This window comes from Heloderma suspectum, chromosome 10 (genome assembly GCF_057233095.1).
Source record: "Heloderma suspectum isolate Gila_16-S chromosome 10, 16-S_ref, whole genome shotgun sequence".
In the NCBI taxonomy this organism is placed as follows: domain Eukaryota; kingdom Metazoa; phylum Chordata; class Lepidosauria; order Squamata; family Helodermatidae; genus Heloderma; species Heloderma suspectum.
The window spans coordinates 5,626,301-5,641,218 of NC_139467.1; the positions used below are offsets into that span (position 1 = coordinate 5,626,301).

At 49.9% G+C, this 14,918-nt stretch overlaps 1 protein-coding gene across 2 annotated transcripts; it reads right to left on the reverse strand.

The window, feature by feature from the left end:
• Positions 1-1,230: 1,230 nt before the first annotated feature.
• Positions 1,231-12,873, reverse strand: CALM3 (calmodulin 3). Of its 2 annotated transcripts, XM_084814781.1 has the most exons (7): positions 12,751-12,873; positions 9,829-9,940; positions 6,249-6,279; positions 5,165-5,308; positions 4,023-4,129; positions 3,677-3,812; positions 1,231-2,668 (listed from the first exon to the last, which is right to left on the reverse strand). In XM_084814781.1, the coding sequence occupies exons 2-7, from the start codon at positions 9,838-9,840 to the stop codon at positions 2,640-2,642; spliced, it is 459 nt and encodes a 152-aa protein (XP_084670907.1). In that variant the 5' UTR covers positions 9,841-9,940; positions 12,751-12,873; the 3' UTR covers positions 1,231-2,639. The 2 variants fall into 2 exon arrangements, with proteins under 2 accessions (XP_084670907.1, XP_084670906.1); XM_084814780.1 differs by lacking the exon at positions 9,829-9,940.
• Between the last annotated feature and the right edge of the window lie 2,045 nt (positions 12,874-14,918).

Consider the following 14,918-nt stretch of genomic DNA (forward strand, 5'->3'; position numbering starts at 1 on the left):
TAAACAGGGAACCAATCCCAAGTGGCCACAGCCAATGCCCCCTCCCAGTGGGACAATGAAGGCACTGAGAACAGGCACTTCCTCAGGTCAGGTGGTCAAGCGAGACCAGCACTTCCTCTCCTTGGGAGTCTCCCGGAGAGGAAACCTGCCCTTCACCTACTCTAGGTCATTCTCCCTGCCGGCTCCAAGCATGGGAGCACTGTTGCCTTTGAATGACCACTTGCAGCCCCATGCAAAGCAAGCCACCTGCCCTGCCATAAGCAGCCCCACCCACAGCCACCTCCTCCCCAGGCCAACCACTTGTGTTACTCACAGGTTCAGCTCAGCCTCCGCTTCTCAGCAGATAAGGGTACAGACGCAAGGTGGCCTCCCTCTCCCTGCACTCCATCCCTCAAAAGACTATGCTGCCTCTATCAATATTGGGACAAATTAGCTCTTCCCAGCTGGTCCTAGCCAAGCACTGGCCATTTCACCATCACCACTGGGGCAGGGGATCATGGATTCTTGGGGAAGATCACAAGATGTCAAGCATAGATTGGGGTGAGCAGCAAAGAGAGCACCATTTTCTAAGATCAAGTATCTGTGCTCGGCGAAGCGGCTGGGCACCTCTTTTGGTCTGGGACACATGAACAAAAGGGAGTGCTATCTCACTCTAATGGATGTTCATTGCATTTTGCTTGCCTTCTGCCAAGGGCAGGGATGCAGACTCCTGAAGAAGGCCATCCACAGCAGAGGAAGACAGAAAAGAGGCCCCTTGCCAGACCAGCAAGCAGCCGCACTGCTCAATGAGATTCCATTTGTGTTTTGAATGGAACTGCTCCATTTGCAGTGTCTGAACACGGCTATCTCCCTTGTTTACCCCACTCAGGACCAGGGCTGAACTGCAGAGAGGCACAAAAAATAGATGTTTCTGCTAATGGTGATGCTTCTGCTCATGGTGACAGAGTCAAAGAATCCATTCCAGCATGAGCAGTCACACACTTCGACAAAAGGGAGCCCATGGAGGTGACCCAGTGATTGCAACTGGTAACAGCAAGGTAGAGAGAACCTTCAGAGGAAACCCGTTGCCAATTTAATTTGTTTTCAAAAAACAATTCACAGAGGGATATTTGCAGTGTCCCCAGGGGGAGAACATACTCCCATCTAAGCTTTTTGAGCAGCTGTGAAACAAACAAGTAAATTAGGAAGCCCACTTAAAGAGGCAGGGAACATCAAAGCAACAACAGCCACTTCAGGTAGTCACTGCATTTTATTGGAAAACATTGATATAATTTTATTTTCACAGCTTGAACTGAACACAACACCACCTGCTTTCAAAGACCTTCTTATTCCAACCTTCCCCACGCCCCCTCCCCAAGCTCTCAGGTGAGATCCCTCCACCGCCGCTCACACGGAGGTGCAGAAGACAGGAAATAAGAGGGGGCGTGGTCAAATCCGCCACGGACTACACAAAGCACTCTTCTTTCACCCGGTTTCAGGGAAATTCTGCTGTTTGTTTCGATTTCCCGTCCAAAACTTTTTTATTGATTAAAAAATAAAAGTGAAAAAGAGAAGCAAGTTTGCAGCTCATGCTGTTTGCCGCAAGGAAAGGAGGGGTGAAGTAAGGAAGCAACATTAAAGGGCACAGACATCGAAGCCAAAGTGCGGCACAAGCGTTAAATCGAGAGCCACTACAAAAAAAAGCATTGCACACGGAACAGGGGGACAGGGAGAAAAGGGCATTCTGGCGCAGTTGGCATTCACTCAGCAGTGGCTTCACTGTTTTATTGCGGTTCCGTTCCAACGCCTCCCCCCTATGTCCCCCCTCAAGCTGCTAATCAAAAGCATCCGCCATTGCCACGCACAGGGCACACCCCAAAGGGGCTGGTAGCATCAGATATTTACATAGCAGCTCTGATGTCCGGACACAATGCTTAGGAAACTGTAAGGACATTTACAATTTATACAGGGTTAAGAACAGAGACAGAAGTTGAAATTGTGGGTGGTTGAGTTTTTTGTTTGTAAAAGAGCCAATCGATCGGTGTCGGACACTCCCCCTCCCCTCGATCAGCCTCTTCCCCAGATCACGCTGATGGAGCTCTCTGGAACCCACTTTAGCCACATACACCCAGGCGGCGGGACAGCTCCCCCTCCCACCCTCCAAAGAAAACTAAGAAAAAAAACCATTTCTTCCTTGTACCCCTGGTGTTCCTTGGGGCAAGACCTTCGGTGGCGACCGCCATGTCAACGCGCACGACCACAGTGCCAGACACATGCAACACGATTAAGAAGGTTTTGCGCTCTCTCCACCCCATCATGTGGATTCTTGAAAGAAAGAGAAAGAATCTGCGCCCTGGGAGATGGGCCAGCCCTGACGTCAGAACAGAAGACCCGATGGAAACAAAGACACCCACAAGGCGGGGGCTCTCGGGGATTTTAAGGGATGCACCAGGGAGGAAGGAAAGGGGAAAAGAGCAAGAAGAGGAGGGAGAGATGAGTGCAATCATGCAGCTTGGGAAGGATTTTTAAAAAATTGCTTGGTCAGATTTATTCCACAGCCGATTGTTTGCTTAGAGAACCAGGTTACTTAAGTAGAGAGAGTGTGTTGGAGAAAAGTATCGAAGGAAAATGGGCATTGCCAGCCACCCACTCTGCAGGCTTCACTTTGCGGTCATCATCTGCACAAACTCTGCAAGAGACAGAGGCCAAGGAAGGACTGTGAATACAAGGGATCCAATCAAGCTCTCACCTTTTCATACCAGTCACCTAACCTAGCATCCCGAACCAGGAATTCAGCCAGGTGATGGTCACACAAAGGGCCAGTTCACACAATCAAACAACAAACTGTGGCTTATTTAAGCTACGGCGGGTTATGACACATGCGGGCAGCCATTTTGAATATTCAAGTCACAGCTTGCCAGGGACCGTGGGCTATGTAAGGGTTAAATAATCCTCGCATAACCCACAGTCCCTGGGTTCAGACAACACAAGCCATGGCTTGAATATTCAGGATGGTGCCACAACGAGCCGCAGCAATGTTGCAAACCCGGTCAAAATCACTTCATTTTAACATGTTTAAACTCTGAGACTTCTGATAGCTTTAGGATCAAAGAGTAATGTCAAAGCAATCACAGTAGTGTCTATTCCACCCCTTCTCAGGTATGCCTCTATCCAGTGAGAACAAACAGAGGAATTCTGGAGTACTTCTTCCTCATGTTTTCACTGAACATGACACTCATATGCATTACGAAAGATGCTAAATGTTAAAAGCCACTCAATGTCTTTCCAGCACTCGGGGGGGGGGGGGGGGGCTTGGATCTACGGATCAAACCTATCCAAGGCCTACAGTAATACTAAACATCATAGCCTTTAAATAAGTTATGCATATGCCTCATGCACTGACTCCTGAGGGTATAAATTTCTAGGTTATTTCCACATAGCTCAAAGCTAAAATTTGGTGGATGTGCAGTCCCTCAAAATGGGGAGACTCAAATGTACATCTGAAAGTGGTTGAGGGACTTCCACACCATTCAGAAAGCTGAAGTTTAGTGCATACATTGTCCTAGTAAAACAGCAGAGTGGTCCATGTAGTACTTTATAGAGCCCTCTGTCTAAGCAGAACCTCCAGACTTGAAACAACTGATGGTTGCACAAAGCTGGCAATGGGCAAGGTTCTCGAGAGCCCACCCTTACTCACCTTCATAGTTGACCTGCCCGTCCCCATCGATATCTGCCTCCCTTATCATTTCGTCCACTTCCTCATCAGTGAGCTTCTCCCCTAGGTTTGTCATCACATGGCGCAACTCGGCTGCACTAATGTAGCCATTCCCATCCTGGAAACAAAGGAACTCACTCAGTGGGAGGGACAGTCAGCGCCTTCAGCTTTTCTCTTGGCGGAACATGTTCCCCTCTGCGCTCTGCATGCTCCAGGTTTAGGAGATATAGTAATTCCCTTCCCACTGGTGTTAAAAATATGGGATGCGTTTCAGTACTGCCACCTCTCCCCAGTCAAGGTGGCTGGTAGTCCTTCTCCGCTGTCTCACCTTATCAAACACCCTGAAAGCCTCCCGGATCTCCTCCTCGCTGTCTGTGTCCTTCATCTTCCTCGCCATCATGGTCAAGAACTCTGGGAAGTCAATAGTGCCATTTCCTGGAAACAGTAATTGACGCTGATGAGTCAAAGTAATTGACAGAAGGCTGCATATTGGTACATCCAGCATGGCAATCTAGAATAGCCACCCTTGGGGCAAAGCAGGCTTGAAGACTGAAGCCCTGTTTGAAGGGAATTCAGCCCTCAATGGCTTATGAAACCAGCAAGACTGCATTATTTTAACAGGAAGCAACCTATTTCCACTGAAGCAGATGCATGAGGTTGGATTCATTATACCAAAGAGCCAGTTTCTAGTTCCCTGATTCCAGAAGGGAACAGTCAGACACTGAGGCTAGTGTCTCCTAAAAGGGCCACCTGAAAAGCAATTACCAAGAGTACTTCAATTTGTATTTTATTTTTATTAAGCATCTTGGACAGCCCAGTTTACAGGTGGTACATACATTTTAAGAAGGTCCCTTTCTCCCCCTGCCCCCATGGATGGCATATTTAAGACAACCCCTCCTCACCCCAATATATTGCTACTTTCAGGTTTGTGAACATGCTGCCTTGGTTGAATCAAGTCTTGAATAGTAAGAAAGCCAGCAGACATATTGAACTCCTAGTGTCCACACCTCTGGCATTCCTCAAAGAACCCAGATGGCCGTTTTCTACAGGAAGAGCCTTCTTGGACCCTCACAGGCCCCCAGTTACACCCTCCTCCATGCCAAACCTGTGAGCCCCAGTCTCCACTATGAACTGCATTCATTGGCTATTATTACTAGTATTGGCCACCCCGTAGCTAGTCTGGCTACATAAAAAAAAGATAGTATTCCTCCTCATTTCTGCCTCTTAATTTACCTATCAGGACTGGGGAACTGACAGCCACCAGGAGCAAGGGAGTCACAGAAGCTGGGTGAGCTAGTAACAAACTGTCCTCTCACCTGCTAGAACAGCGCTTGCTCCCCAATCTAAACAAAGTCAAACCTAGCTGAATTCTTCTTGCAGCAAGCATTTGTGGAATCCAGGCATTTTAGATTGTTTGTTCTGCCTATGGAAGCTTGGCATCCACGGTGCAGCCGTTGCGTGGCCACTTACCATCCGCATCCACCTCGTTGATCATGTCTTGCAGTTCTGCCTCGGTGGGGTTCTGCCCTAGAGACCTCATGACAGTGCCAAGCTCCTTGGTGGTGATGGTGCCATCCCCATCCTTGTCAAAGAGGGAAAAGGCCTCCTTGAATTCTGGGGAAAAGCAGGCTCATTAAAAGCTATACAGAGATCACATACATACCATCAGCAGTTGTCTCAGAACACTCTGTGACAGATGCCTAGCCAGTCCCGTTCCAAATATTTAGGAGAGGGGGAAAGTAGGCCAAGTCGTGTGAGGTCTTGAAATCCCAAGTGCCTCAAACGTTGATGCTCACACTCACGTCTGTTCACACTTTTCCAGCCCAGAGGTTTCACCTGGGGGTGTTTTTTTTTGCCTGCCTTGTGCCCACATCACTAGCAGCTGGGGAAATGACAGGTCTTACAAAAACTGTATAGAGCAGGGTGACTGGACTTTGAGCTAGAACCCTAGGTCCACTAATCAGACCCAGCTGCAAAATGCAGGGGGGCAGGGAGGGAGAGAAGTGGTGAATTACCTACTGTACCCCATGAGCCATGCACTTTATATTCAAACACAAACCTACATCTGAGTCGCTATAAATCAGGGATTCTAACACAAAACTCCCAAACTGGCCAGTAGCAAAAGGACACAGTCAAAGGCAACCAAATAATACTCATATTTTATAGGTGAGGAAAGCCATGGCAGAGGATTTTTTAAATATTCAATTTTAGTTGCTATTGTTAAGCTACTGGGAATCAGAAACCTATGACAATCACCAAGATCCTGACCCATCTTCTGCCCATCCCTAGTATACAGTACATGAAGGCCTGACAGAAAAATAGTACGTCCTTATTTTCTAAAGAGAACTCAATAGTTGCCCCCATTGTGTGAGTTCTTAATAAGTTTGAGCAGTACTTAGTCCATCTCAAGTGCCAAGAGCAACTTCCAGTAGAAGAGGGGATGCTACTGTTTGTTCCCCCTCAGGAACATGCAAATCAATCCAGCATAACCCCCCGTGGGGGGGAGGGGGTGCTAGCCAACAATATTTATTGCCAATGCAAGATGAGGACTCACCTGCAATCTGCTCTTCAGTAAGCTGGTCAGCCTGGAAGCAGAGAAAGACATTCAGTGCCAAGTCACTGTCATGCTCTGCATCAAACCTCCAAACCTCTCAGCATCTTTGACCAGCCGCCCAGTCCAGAGGCCATGTCATTTTGCATATCACCATAGCTAGGCCCACCAGATGTTTCAAGAAGCCACCCATTACTGCGGCTGGTAGCCTGGGACTGTAGAAACAACTGTCAGGCTGCCCTACATGACTGCATTTGGCCTGAAGGGTCACAGGCTGTGCAGCCCCCACCACCACCGTTGCACCTTAAGATGTACTACCTCACAAGGTCCACATTGCTACTGATCTGAAAATGGATTAGCATCTCAAGCCACAGGAGCTGGAATAGGTGCCCATACCAGGCCGGGGCCACATCTTACCCTTCCTTCAATGTTTCCTCCCTGCTGTTGCATGTACTGCCTTCCACCACTCTGACTCCCAGCAAGATGTCTTAGAACTCCAAACTATGCATGTTCTCCATCAAAAATAAGCTGGAGCAGAACTGCAGCTGAACTGTATCACTTGCATCATTTGGGCAAGTCACCTAGAGACCCCTGAATGTTTCAGAGGGTGCCGCTCAATTCCTTAACTCCACCAGGTAAGTCCTTCAATTGCACCTCTTCATATCCAATCTATGCCTACTTTGTTAAAAGCTGGCCCATCCCATTCATCCTCTCTTTCAAGGACCCTAGTGAACAGCAATTTCCCTTTTTTCCAGCCTTCAGATACTATCAGGGAGGAACATCAAAACCAGAAGAGTAAGTAGGGAAGATTTTTAACGAGGCTAGTCCTCATCAGGAAACTTTCTACCTTCACAAACAGCCACCGAGGCCAAGGCCCTGTTCTGAGGGCAGTGGCAGCACGCCCACCTGCATCCTCTTATAAGTCAGGGTAAGCCACCCAGGCCACAGTGTGCCATCAGCCAAGAGAAGAGGCACTGCAAGAGGCTCTTACAGAAACTGAGAGTACCAGCAGATTCATGCAGGAGGGACCAAAAAAAGCTATGGGGTCGCTAGCCAGTTTGACAACAAAATTTGTGAAATTCACTGCCACAAGGTGTGGTGATGGCCACTGAATGGCATCTAAAGTAGTGGCAGTAAACACATCTGTGGCAGTGAATTCTATACATTCTGCTGAGTAAACAAACCCATGAAGGGGGACTATCCATCCATGGCTACTGGTCATGATGGCTATATATTACCTCCAGGTTCAGAGACGAGATGCTACTGCATACCAGTTGCTACGTGGCAGCAGGAGAGCCCTAGTTGCGAGCTTTACTGAAGCAGCCAGTAAGCCACTGTGGGAAACAGCACGCTGGGCAAGATGGACCTCTATCTGATCCAGCAGGACCAAGGGGAAATTCCTTTCCAATCAGACCCAGGGCATATGCAAAATCCACCCACTGGGTTAAAATGACAAGAATCCAAAAGCCTGTATCTTATTTTAGCAGTTACTGAACGATTCCTCTGGGAAAGGAAAATCCAAGCTCAAACCCCCTCCACAGGCCACAACAGGGACTTCTGAGTCTTCCTCAGACATGTTTTTAAACAGAGTGACCCAAACTGAAAGTAGATCCCCAAGTTATACTCTTGGGTTTCCTACACTGTAGGCTTTTGGAATTGAACTCCAAAACTGGCAGGTCTCTTTAACAGCATCATATTGCCGATTCATTTCAATTGCAACTGCAGCTCCTCCTATTTTGTCAGTGGAAGCTGAACCCAACAACTATTCTTTACGCCCCAAACAAGGCAAGTTCATAAAGGCATAGTTCTGACTGCAAAGTTTTCTGGTTAGAACGTTGTATTTTACTGCAGAAATGTTAAGGCCTCTGGGATGAGAGCCTGTGTAATATAGTCACTGGTTCAAGGGTTAGACTTGGAACAGGGAGACATGGGTTCAAATTCTAGCTCAGCCATGAAATATACTGGGTGACCTCAGGCAAGTCACTAATTCTGAGCCTAGCCTACCTCAGAGCCTTGTTATGAGGCTAAAAGGAGATAAAAGGACATCAAGAACACCACCCTGAGATCCTGGGAAGGGGCGTGGGGTGAAAATGAAATATCCTGGCCTAAGGTGCTTATCAACAGCATCAAGGAGCTCAGAAGAGAGAAGCACATCCCTGGCCTTGCATCAGCACATCAGGGGACCTCTGGGCATCCTGTCTGAATGACACATCCTGGACAGCAGCATCTCTGCCACGCTCCCCTGGTCTAGCCTTGCTAAAGTCGGCTGCGCCATTCCATCATGCTACTGCAACGGCCAAGAAGCAGCCGCAGTTCACACCCACCACAGTGCACTTGTTAAGAGTTCTCACGTTCTACTTCAGTGCTTTTGGAAATAAGAGCTGCCGCACAAGGATCACTTGGATTCCAGCCTCTACTGCAGTCCCAGCCGCTCCAACACTGCAGCACAGCAACAGCCAGAACAGAAGCCACAAGGCAAACCTGATACTGTTGGAGGTCCGCTCTTTCCAAATTGCAGAAAGCACCAAGGACTGCCAAGGGTGCAACATCCAGAATGGTGCAGCCTGGGGAGGGAGGAGGAATCCCCAGATAAAAGCTCAGATGCAGCCATATCAACTCCTCCCTGCCTCTACGTTGTGGAAAAATCCATTCTGGCTTAAGAGGTCTTTCTGCAGACAAACTACCACTATACAGGGGTAAGACTAGAGGTGCTCAGCTAAACAGACTGCAGTGGACTCAGCAGCCCCCTGCTGTCAGCAGAGGAAACAACGATGATAAAGCAATTCCAATCTAGCAACAGAGGGTGAGACTGAGGGGAAGGTTTTATTACAGTGCGCCACAAAGGGCCACAGTGATACAGGAAGGAGAGCCAGCAGGCCACAATGGTGCCTCTCACCAAACTCGTCCAATCCTTCCTTTGAGCTAAGTCATGGAGCTGTCAGGGGCAACAGGACAAGGGCCAGAACAACCACCTGACTTTGACTGTGGCCAAAGCTATCTTCAGAGCTCTTCCAGCCACCCCTGACTGATCTTGTCACATCTCGTAAGCTAGGCAAAGTCTGCTGGATGAGAGACGAAAACAGCAAAGACAGTTTCTCTTGAGATTCAGTCTTCAGAAGGGACTTGGCACTTATAATCATCCCCCTTCCCACCAAATAAGGCACAAGGCCCAGGCCCACGTTAAGATCAAGAAGCAGCAGGAAGTATTCCCTTAATCATGTTGCTCCCCTTTCAGCATTGCTTAACATGCCCTATTTCATGGATTTATTACAGTGATTGCCGGAGAGATGGAACCCTTCAGGACAGCCTTTGTAGATGGCTTGAGGGAAATATGCTCTCAAAAGTAGGTTAGCATGACAAGAGCAGCCAGCAAGAAAGTATTAATCTAATGGATTATCTACCAAAAGCTGTCAGAGCAAAATACAGACCAAAACAGGCAGACATTCTTCTCTTTTGCAATGAGCTGAGGGAGGCTCCAGCAGTGCACTGAAGGAATTACTGCATCATCCACATGCCGGAAGCTGCAGTGGTGAGAGGAAGAGAAGCTGGAAGGAGCCACGGCTTCTTAATACGAGACAAGTACCTTTAATGGCATTCTTCTCCCATTCTGAACTCTCTTCCTGTACCAGCCTTCCTCAGAAGTGTTGGACTACAACTCCCATCATTCCTGGCTAGTCCTACACAGCCCAGTAACCCTGCAAGGCAGACACACCAAACCTAGTACTGAAAGCAAGATTACATGTGTCACCAACCTGGGATAAAATGGTAGCACCCAGCTCTGCTACGATGTTCAGTAGAGGAAGATAAGAAGTCTAATATACCAGGTCTTCCATCTACACTGCCCTAACCAAATTCTTCACCAGAAGTCAACCCCACACCACACACTTCCTGGCTGCTCCCAAGAATTCTGACACCCAGCCCAACCACCTGTGAGATCACAAGGACCACCTCATCACATCTCACAGCACAACAAAGTCATCTTCATATTGACATCTTTTGCTGAATTGCTTGCTCTGCTGCAATTACCTCGTAAAATCCCACTGTATTAACTTGTATATTTCATTTCAAGTGTTCACTGCTGAATGGCTTCCGACAACCACCATTACAATCCCCTCCCCACCCAGTCAGTATGGGCAGTATAAGAGGTGATACACTGAACTAGATGACCTGCATTGTACTGATTATTCCCATGTTTCTGTTGACGTCATATCCTACAGACTCTTAATTTCCTTGTCCAGGCAAATCAAGGTGGCTTCTGTGGCCCAGTGAATGGTTTTAGAATACCAGATGCTGCGGTACTGCTAAAGCTAAGCAGGTATGACACTGATCAATAATCTGGAGAGACCATCAGGACCCCTATGTAAGAGCAGGACATACATGTAATAAAGACATTATTAAAATGGCTTCCTAATTCTAGGCCAGTCTCCCCCAGTCTGGTGCTCGCCAGATGTTTTTGACCACAACTCCCATCAGCCCCATCCAGCATGACCAATTGTCAGGGATTCTGGGATGTGTAGTCTAAAACACCTAGTAGGCACCAGGTTGGGGAAAGGCTACTCTGAACTCACTAAATAACTTGCCAAGACCCACACCCATATGCCCTGGTATCCCGAAGACAAGTCTGTCACATCTAAATACACATGATTTACCAAACCCAACTCCTCCTAACCGCTAGAGTGTAAAACTCAGTTCCAACTAGCAATGGAGCCACACCACTTTCAGCCCCTACACTATATTTTGCCTCTGGGGGAGAAGAGACAATTCGTAAATCCATCTACCCCCACGCACCATCCTATCACGAAGTCATGACCCCAAGCCCTCTCACTGTGCCCTGCGACATACACACTTTTCCATTAGGCCTTGCAGTCCTCAAAATACCCACAAGGTCTTTCAGGATCCTGTTAGCTTGCCTCTTCCAATACTAAACCCTTAACTCATCTTATACAGATACCCTTTACTGTAGTCACCCTCTCCAAAGGCCCACTGTCTTGTCATCTTGTGAACAACAAGCCACAGGGGATCTCTCACACATCCACCTCAACACCAGTCACACTCAAACCACCACCTTAAAGTATTCAAGTCCCCCTTTCATAAAATGTGACCCTTCCTTTGACAGTTAATACCACTTTGATAACCACAATGTAGGACAAAATCCCCCGCCCCAAGAATCTCCTACAGACAGGCTCCATCCCAAAGGCCTCCTGATAATCAGCCCACATATACTTTGCTTCCACCCTCCTCCAGCCCACCACCCGGTGCGCCTTCCACATGACACCCAGTCAGTTGGGCCTTCTGTCCACAGTGCCACCCCCTCCTCTACTCCACAACTTCGGCACTCGCCACCCCCTCAACACCCTCCACCCTATCAGAAAAGTGCTCCCAAGCCACATCCACCCCTTGGCAGCTCTACATGCCAAGCCCTGCAGCTCTGCCCCAGTCGCTTTAACCCCTTCACCTGCTTCCTGACCCCAGTGGTCATACCGCCAATAATTCTCACACCACCAGCATCTAGCCCCCTCCCTCACCATTTTCCTTAGAATTACTAAGGAATTATTAAGTGAACACTTTCAGCCCCCTTTCCTCACCAACCAGCTACCTGTAGCCCCACTCTCTTGGCCCAGGGCGCCCCCCCACTCACCTCTCCTGCTCCCCAGAGCCTCCAACCCCTCATATGACATTTATACTCTTAACACCCTACCCGCAAAGATATTTTGTAATTTTATCTGTTATTCACACCCCTTCCTTCTGATAAAGGAGAGCTCAGGAGAAAAAAAATGGAATCAAAAGCACTCCCCTCCTTGCCTTGCACTGCCCCCAAACACGTATTGTTCCCCTTCACTCCGTGGGTGGCTTCCTAGACTATGAAGCACCTTCCCCCATACCCCCTGACAATCACCCTTCGAACTCCGCCCCTACAGTCAAGTTGGTACCTGGCCCCCACTGGCTCAAACCGCACCCCCCCAGAAGTCTTCTCAACCCCCCGTTTACCCCACAACAGGCACTCTCCTAACTCTCCCCCCGCCACACTTAGCCCACAACACTTCCAATTCGCACCCACACCGACACACGGCCCCCCACCACGCATATACCTGCAATTCACTCCCCAACCCCAAATTTCATTTATCCCAAATATTCCCCCAGACCCCCATCTGCCTTCTTCGGCTCTGCGATTCCCCCCCTCCCGCAACGTGTCACTTGCTCCCTTCCTTTCCTGCCCCCCTCCCTTCCAGCTTCCTACCCCAACCGCCCACCCCCAGGCTGGCCTGGCTAAGCACCAAGGGAGGGGCCCTTCATCCCCCACCCGAGCAGCCTCCTCTGCCCCCTTCCTCGACCCACGGCCTGCCTGGCCTGACCCCGCAGGGGCGACTCTTCGCTCCTCCCCCTCCCCACAGCTTCCCCACTCCATCCGCACAGCCTCCCCTGACACGCCGCCCTCACAACCCGCGCCAGGCCCCCCGGTTTCCCCTTCGCTCAGGCCCGCTGCCCCCCGGTCGAGCCCCCTCACCATGGATGGGCCGGGCCGGGCCGGGCGGGAGCGGCGGGAGCGTCGAGAGGCTTCGAGGAGCAGCGACAGCGTCGGGAGGGGAGGTGGGAGCAGCACTGGCCGGAACCCGCTGCGGGCCGCCTCGCATACACACACCGCGCGCGCGGGATCCCTCCGCCAACTGCCGCCTGTGGCCTCGCCCCGATTTGGCCTCTCACGGAGCTCGGCGAAGGGGAGCCCCGCCCCCTTTTCGCCCGCGCCGAAGCAGCGCTCGGCCGGCGCCCGGGCTCCGCCCACCTTCCCCCGCCTTCTCTCGGGGACTACTTTTTTCTCGCCTCGCGCTTCTTCCCCCGCTTTTCGCCCCTCCTTTGAACCGCCTTTCAGCGGAAGGACACAGTATTGTGACGACACATTTGTGCCGCGCGTTTCCATTGGCTCAAGCGGGAGGCGCAGGATGAGACTCCTGCGGGCATTGGTCGCCTCTCACCTGCAATGCGTCAAAATTGGGGCGGGCCATGTCGAGGAGGGAAAAAAGGGGAGCGAGGGAAGAACCACATCGGGAGGAGTAGGTGGAGCAGGAGCGTAGCCGGGGAAGCAGTGGGCTTGTGGGTTGGTGGGTTTCACGAAGGAGGGGAACCCTCCACTTTCTCTTAAATGGTGCAATCCAACTTCCCCCCCCTCCCAACACAAATAGATCAATCTGGAAATGGGGGAGGAGTTACAATGACCACCAGGCGGGCGAGAGCCCCGCCTCTTTCATACAGCCACGCGGTCATCACGGAGAGCCACACCCCTATCTTTGGCCACGCCCTGTCAGTTCTGGCCACGCCCTCCACAGTATTTCTCCCAAGTCTACCTGCAGTTGTTTTTTCCAGCTGATAGATTTCCTTTTGCCACATGGAAGGGATTAATTGTTCACTGCTGCAGCTTTCCTCTGCAAAGGGATGCAGTGTTGGTTGGGAGCTTTGCCAGTTGAACGGCTGCCTGTCATGCAGATGTTATTGCAAGCTGCCTTATACTCTCTCAGTATTGTCTAGGAGCAGGCAACCTGCTGTCCACCAGATGTCTTTCACTACAACTCTCATAAACCCCAGCCAGCAAGGCCAATGATCAGTGATCATGAGAACTGTAGTCCAAATCATCTCGAAAGCTGGGCTACGCTGACTGGTGGCGATTTCAGGCAGGGGACTTTCCCAGGCCTACCTGAAGATGCAGGGGGCTGAACCTGGGACTTCCTACATGAAAACAGGTGCTGCGCTGCTAAGCTACAGCCCCTGTCCAAATTAAAACTGTGGCTCGTGGGGGAGGGGGATAGAGGAGCGGCATCTGTTTTCAAGCTGAAATTACATTTTGCCACTCTGGAGCCCACCAGCCCATTTCTAAGCCTTCTACCGTCCGCACTGTTATTGTATCTTCAACATGCTTCTGATTTATCATCAGTGTTAAAGGGCGCAATCAGGATGGACCCATTACGACCCAGTGACAACCCATCTTACAACCCAGTGACAATTTGAGACACTCCACACTGCCTTGTGCAGAGCAGCCTTCTCCAACCTGGTGCCCTCTAGACATGTTGGACTACAACTCCCACCATCCCCCAGACAGCTATGCTGGCTGGGGGATGCTGGGAGTTGCAGTCCAACAATCTGAAGGGCACCAGCTTGGAGATGGCAGTTATAAGGAATGCTGGAGTACAAATCACTTGCAATCAAAGAAGTGTACCTCAGCGTCAATGCCCTATTTTCCTAGTAATCAGGGTGTCATGGACTACGTGTGCATCACATTTCAGCTTTCAGTGCCCTGTGGAACTACCTAAACAATGCTGAGAATTCCCGTGAGTGCAGCAGACTCAAGCATACTTTACCTATCCTGAAGGTTTGGGGATGGGGCGGGTTGAAGTTCCAAATAACTAAATACATGCATAGCTGCAGGATATTGAGAACTCCTACCTGTCGTTTTGGAAGGATTAGAATGCATACAGAATTTATGCCCTTCCCCCCACCCCTCAAAAGAGGCCAGGCCACCATTCAGCATACTTGGAATATCATAGAATCATAGAGTAGTACGGTTGGAAGGTGCCTACAAGACCATCGAGTCCAACCCCCTGCTCAATGCAGGAATCCAAGTCAGAGCATCCCCAACAGGTGGCTGTCCAGCCTCGTCTTGAATGCCTCCAGTGTGGGAGAGCC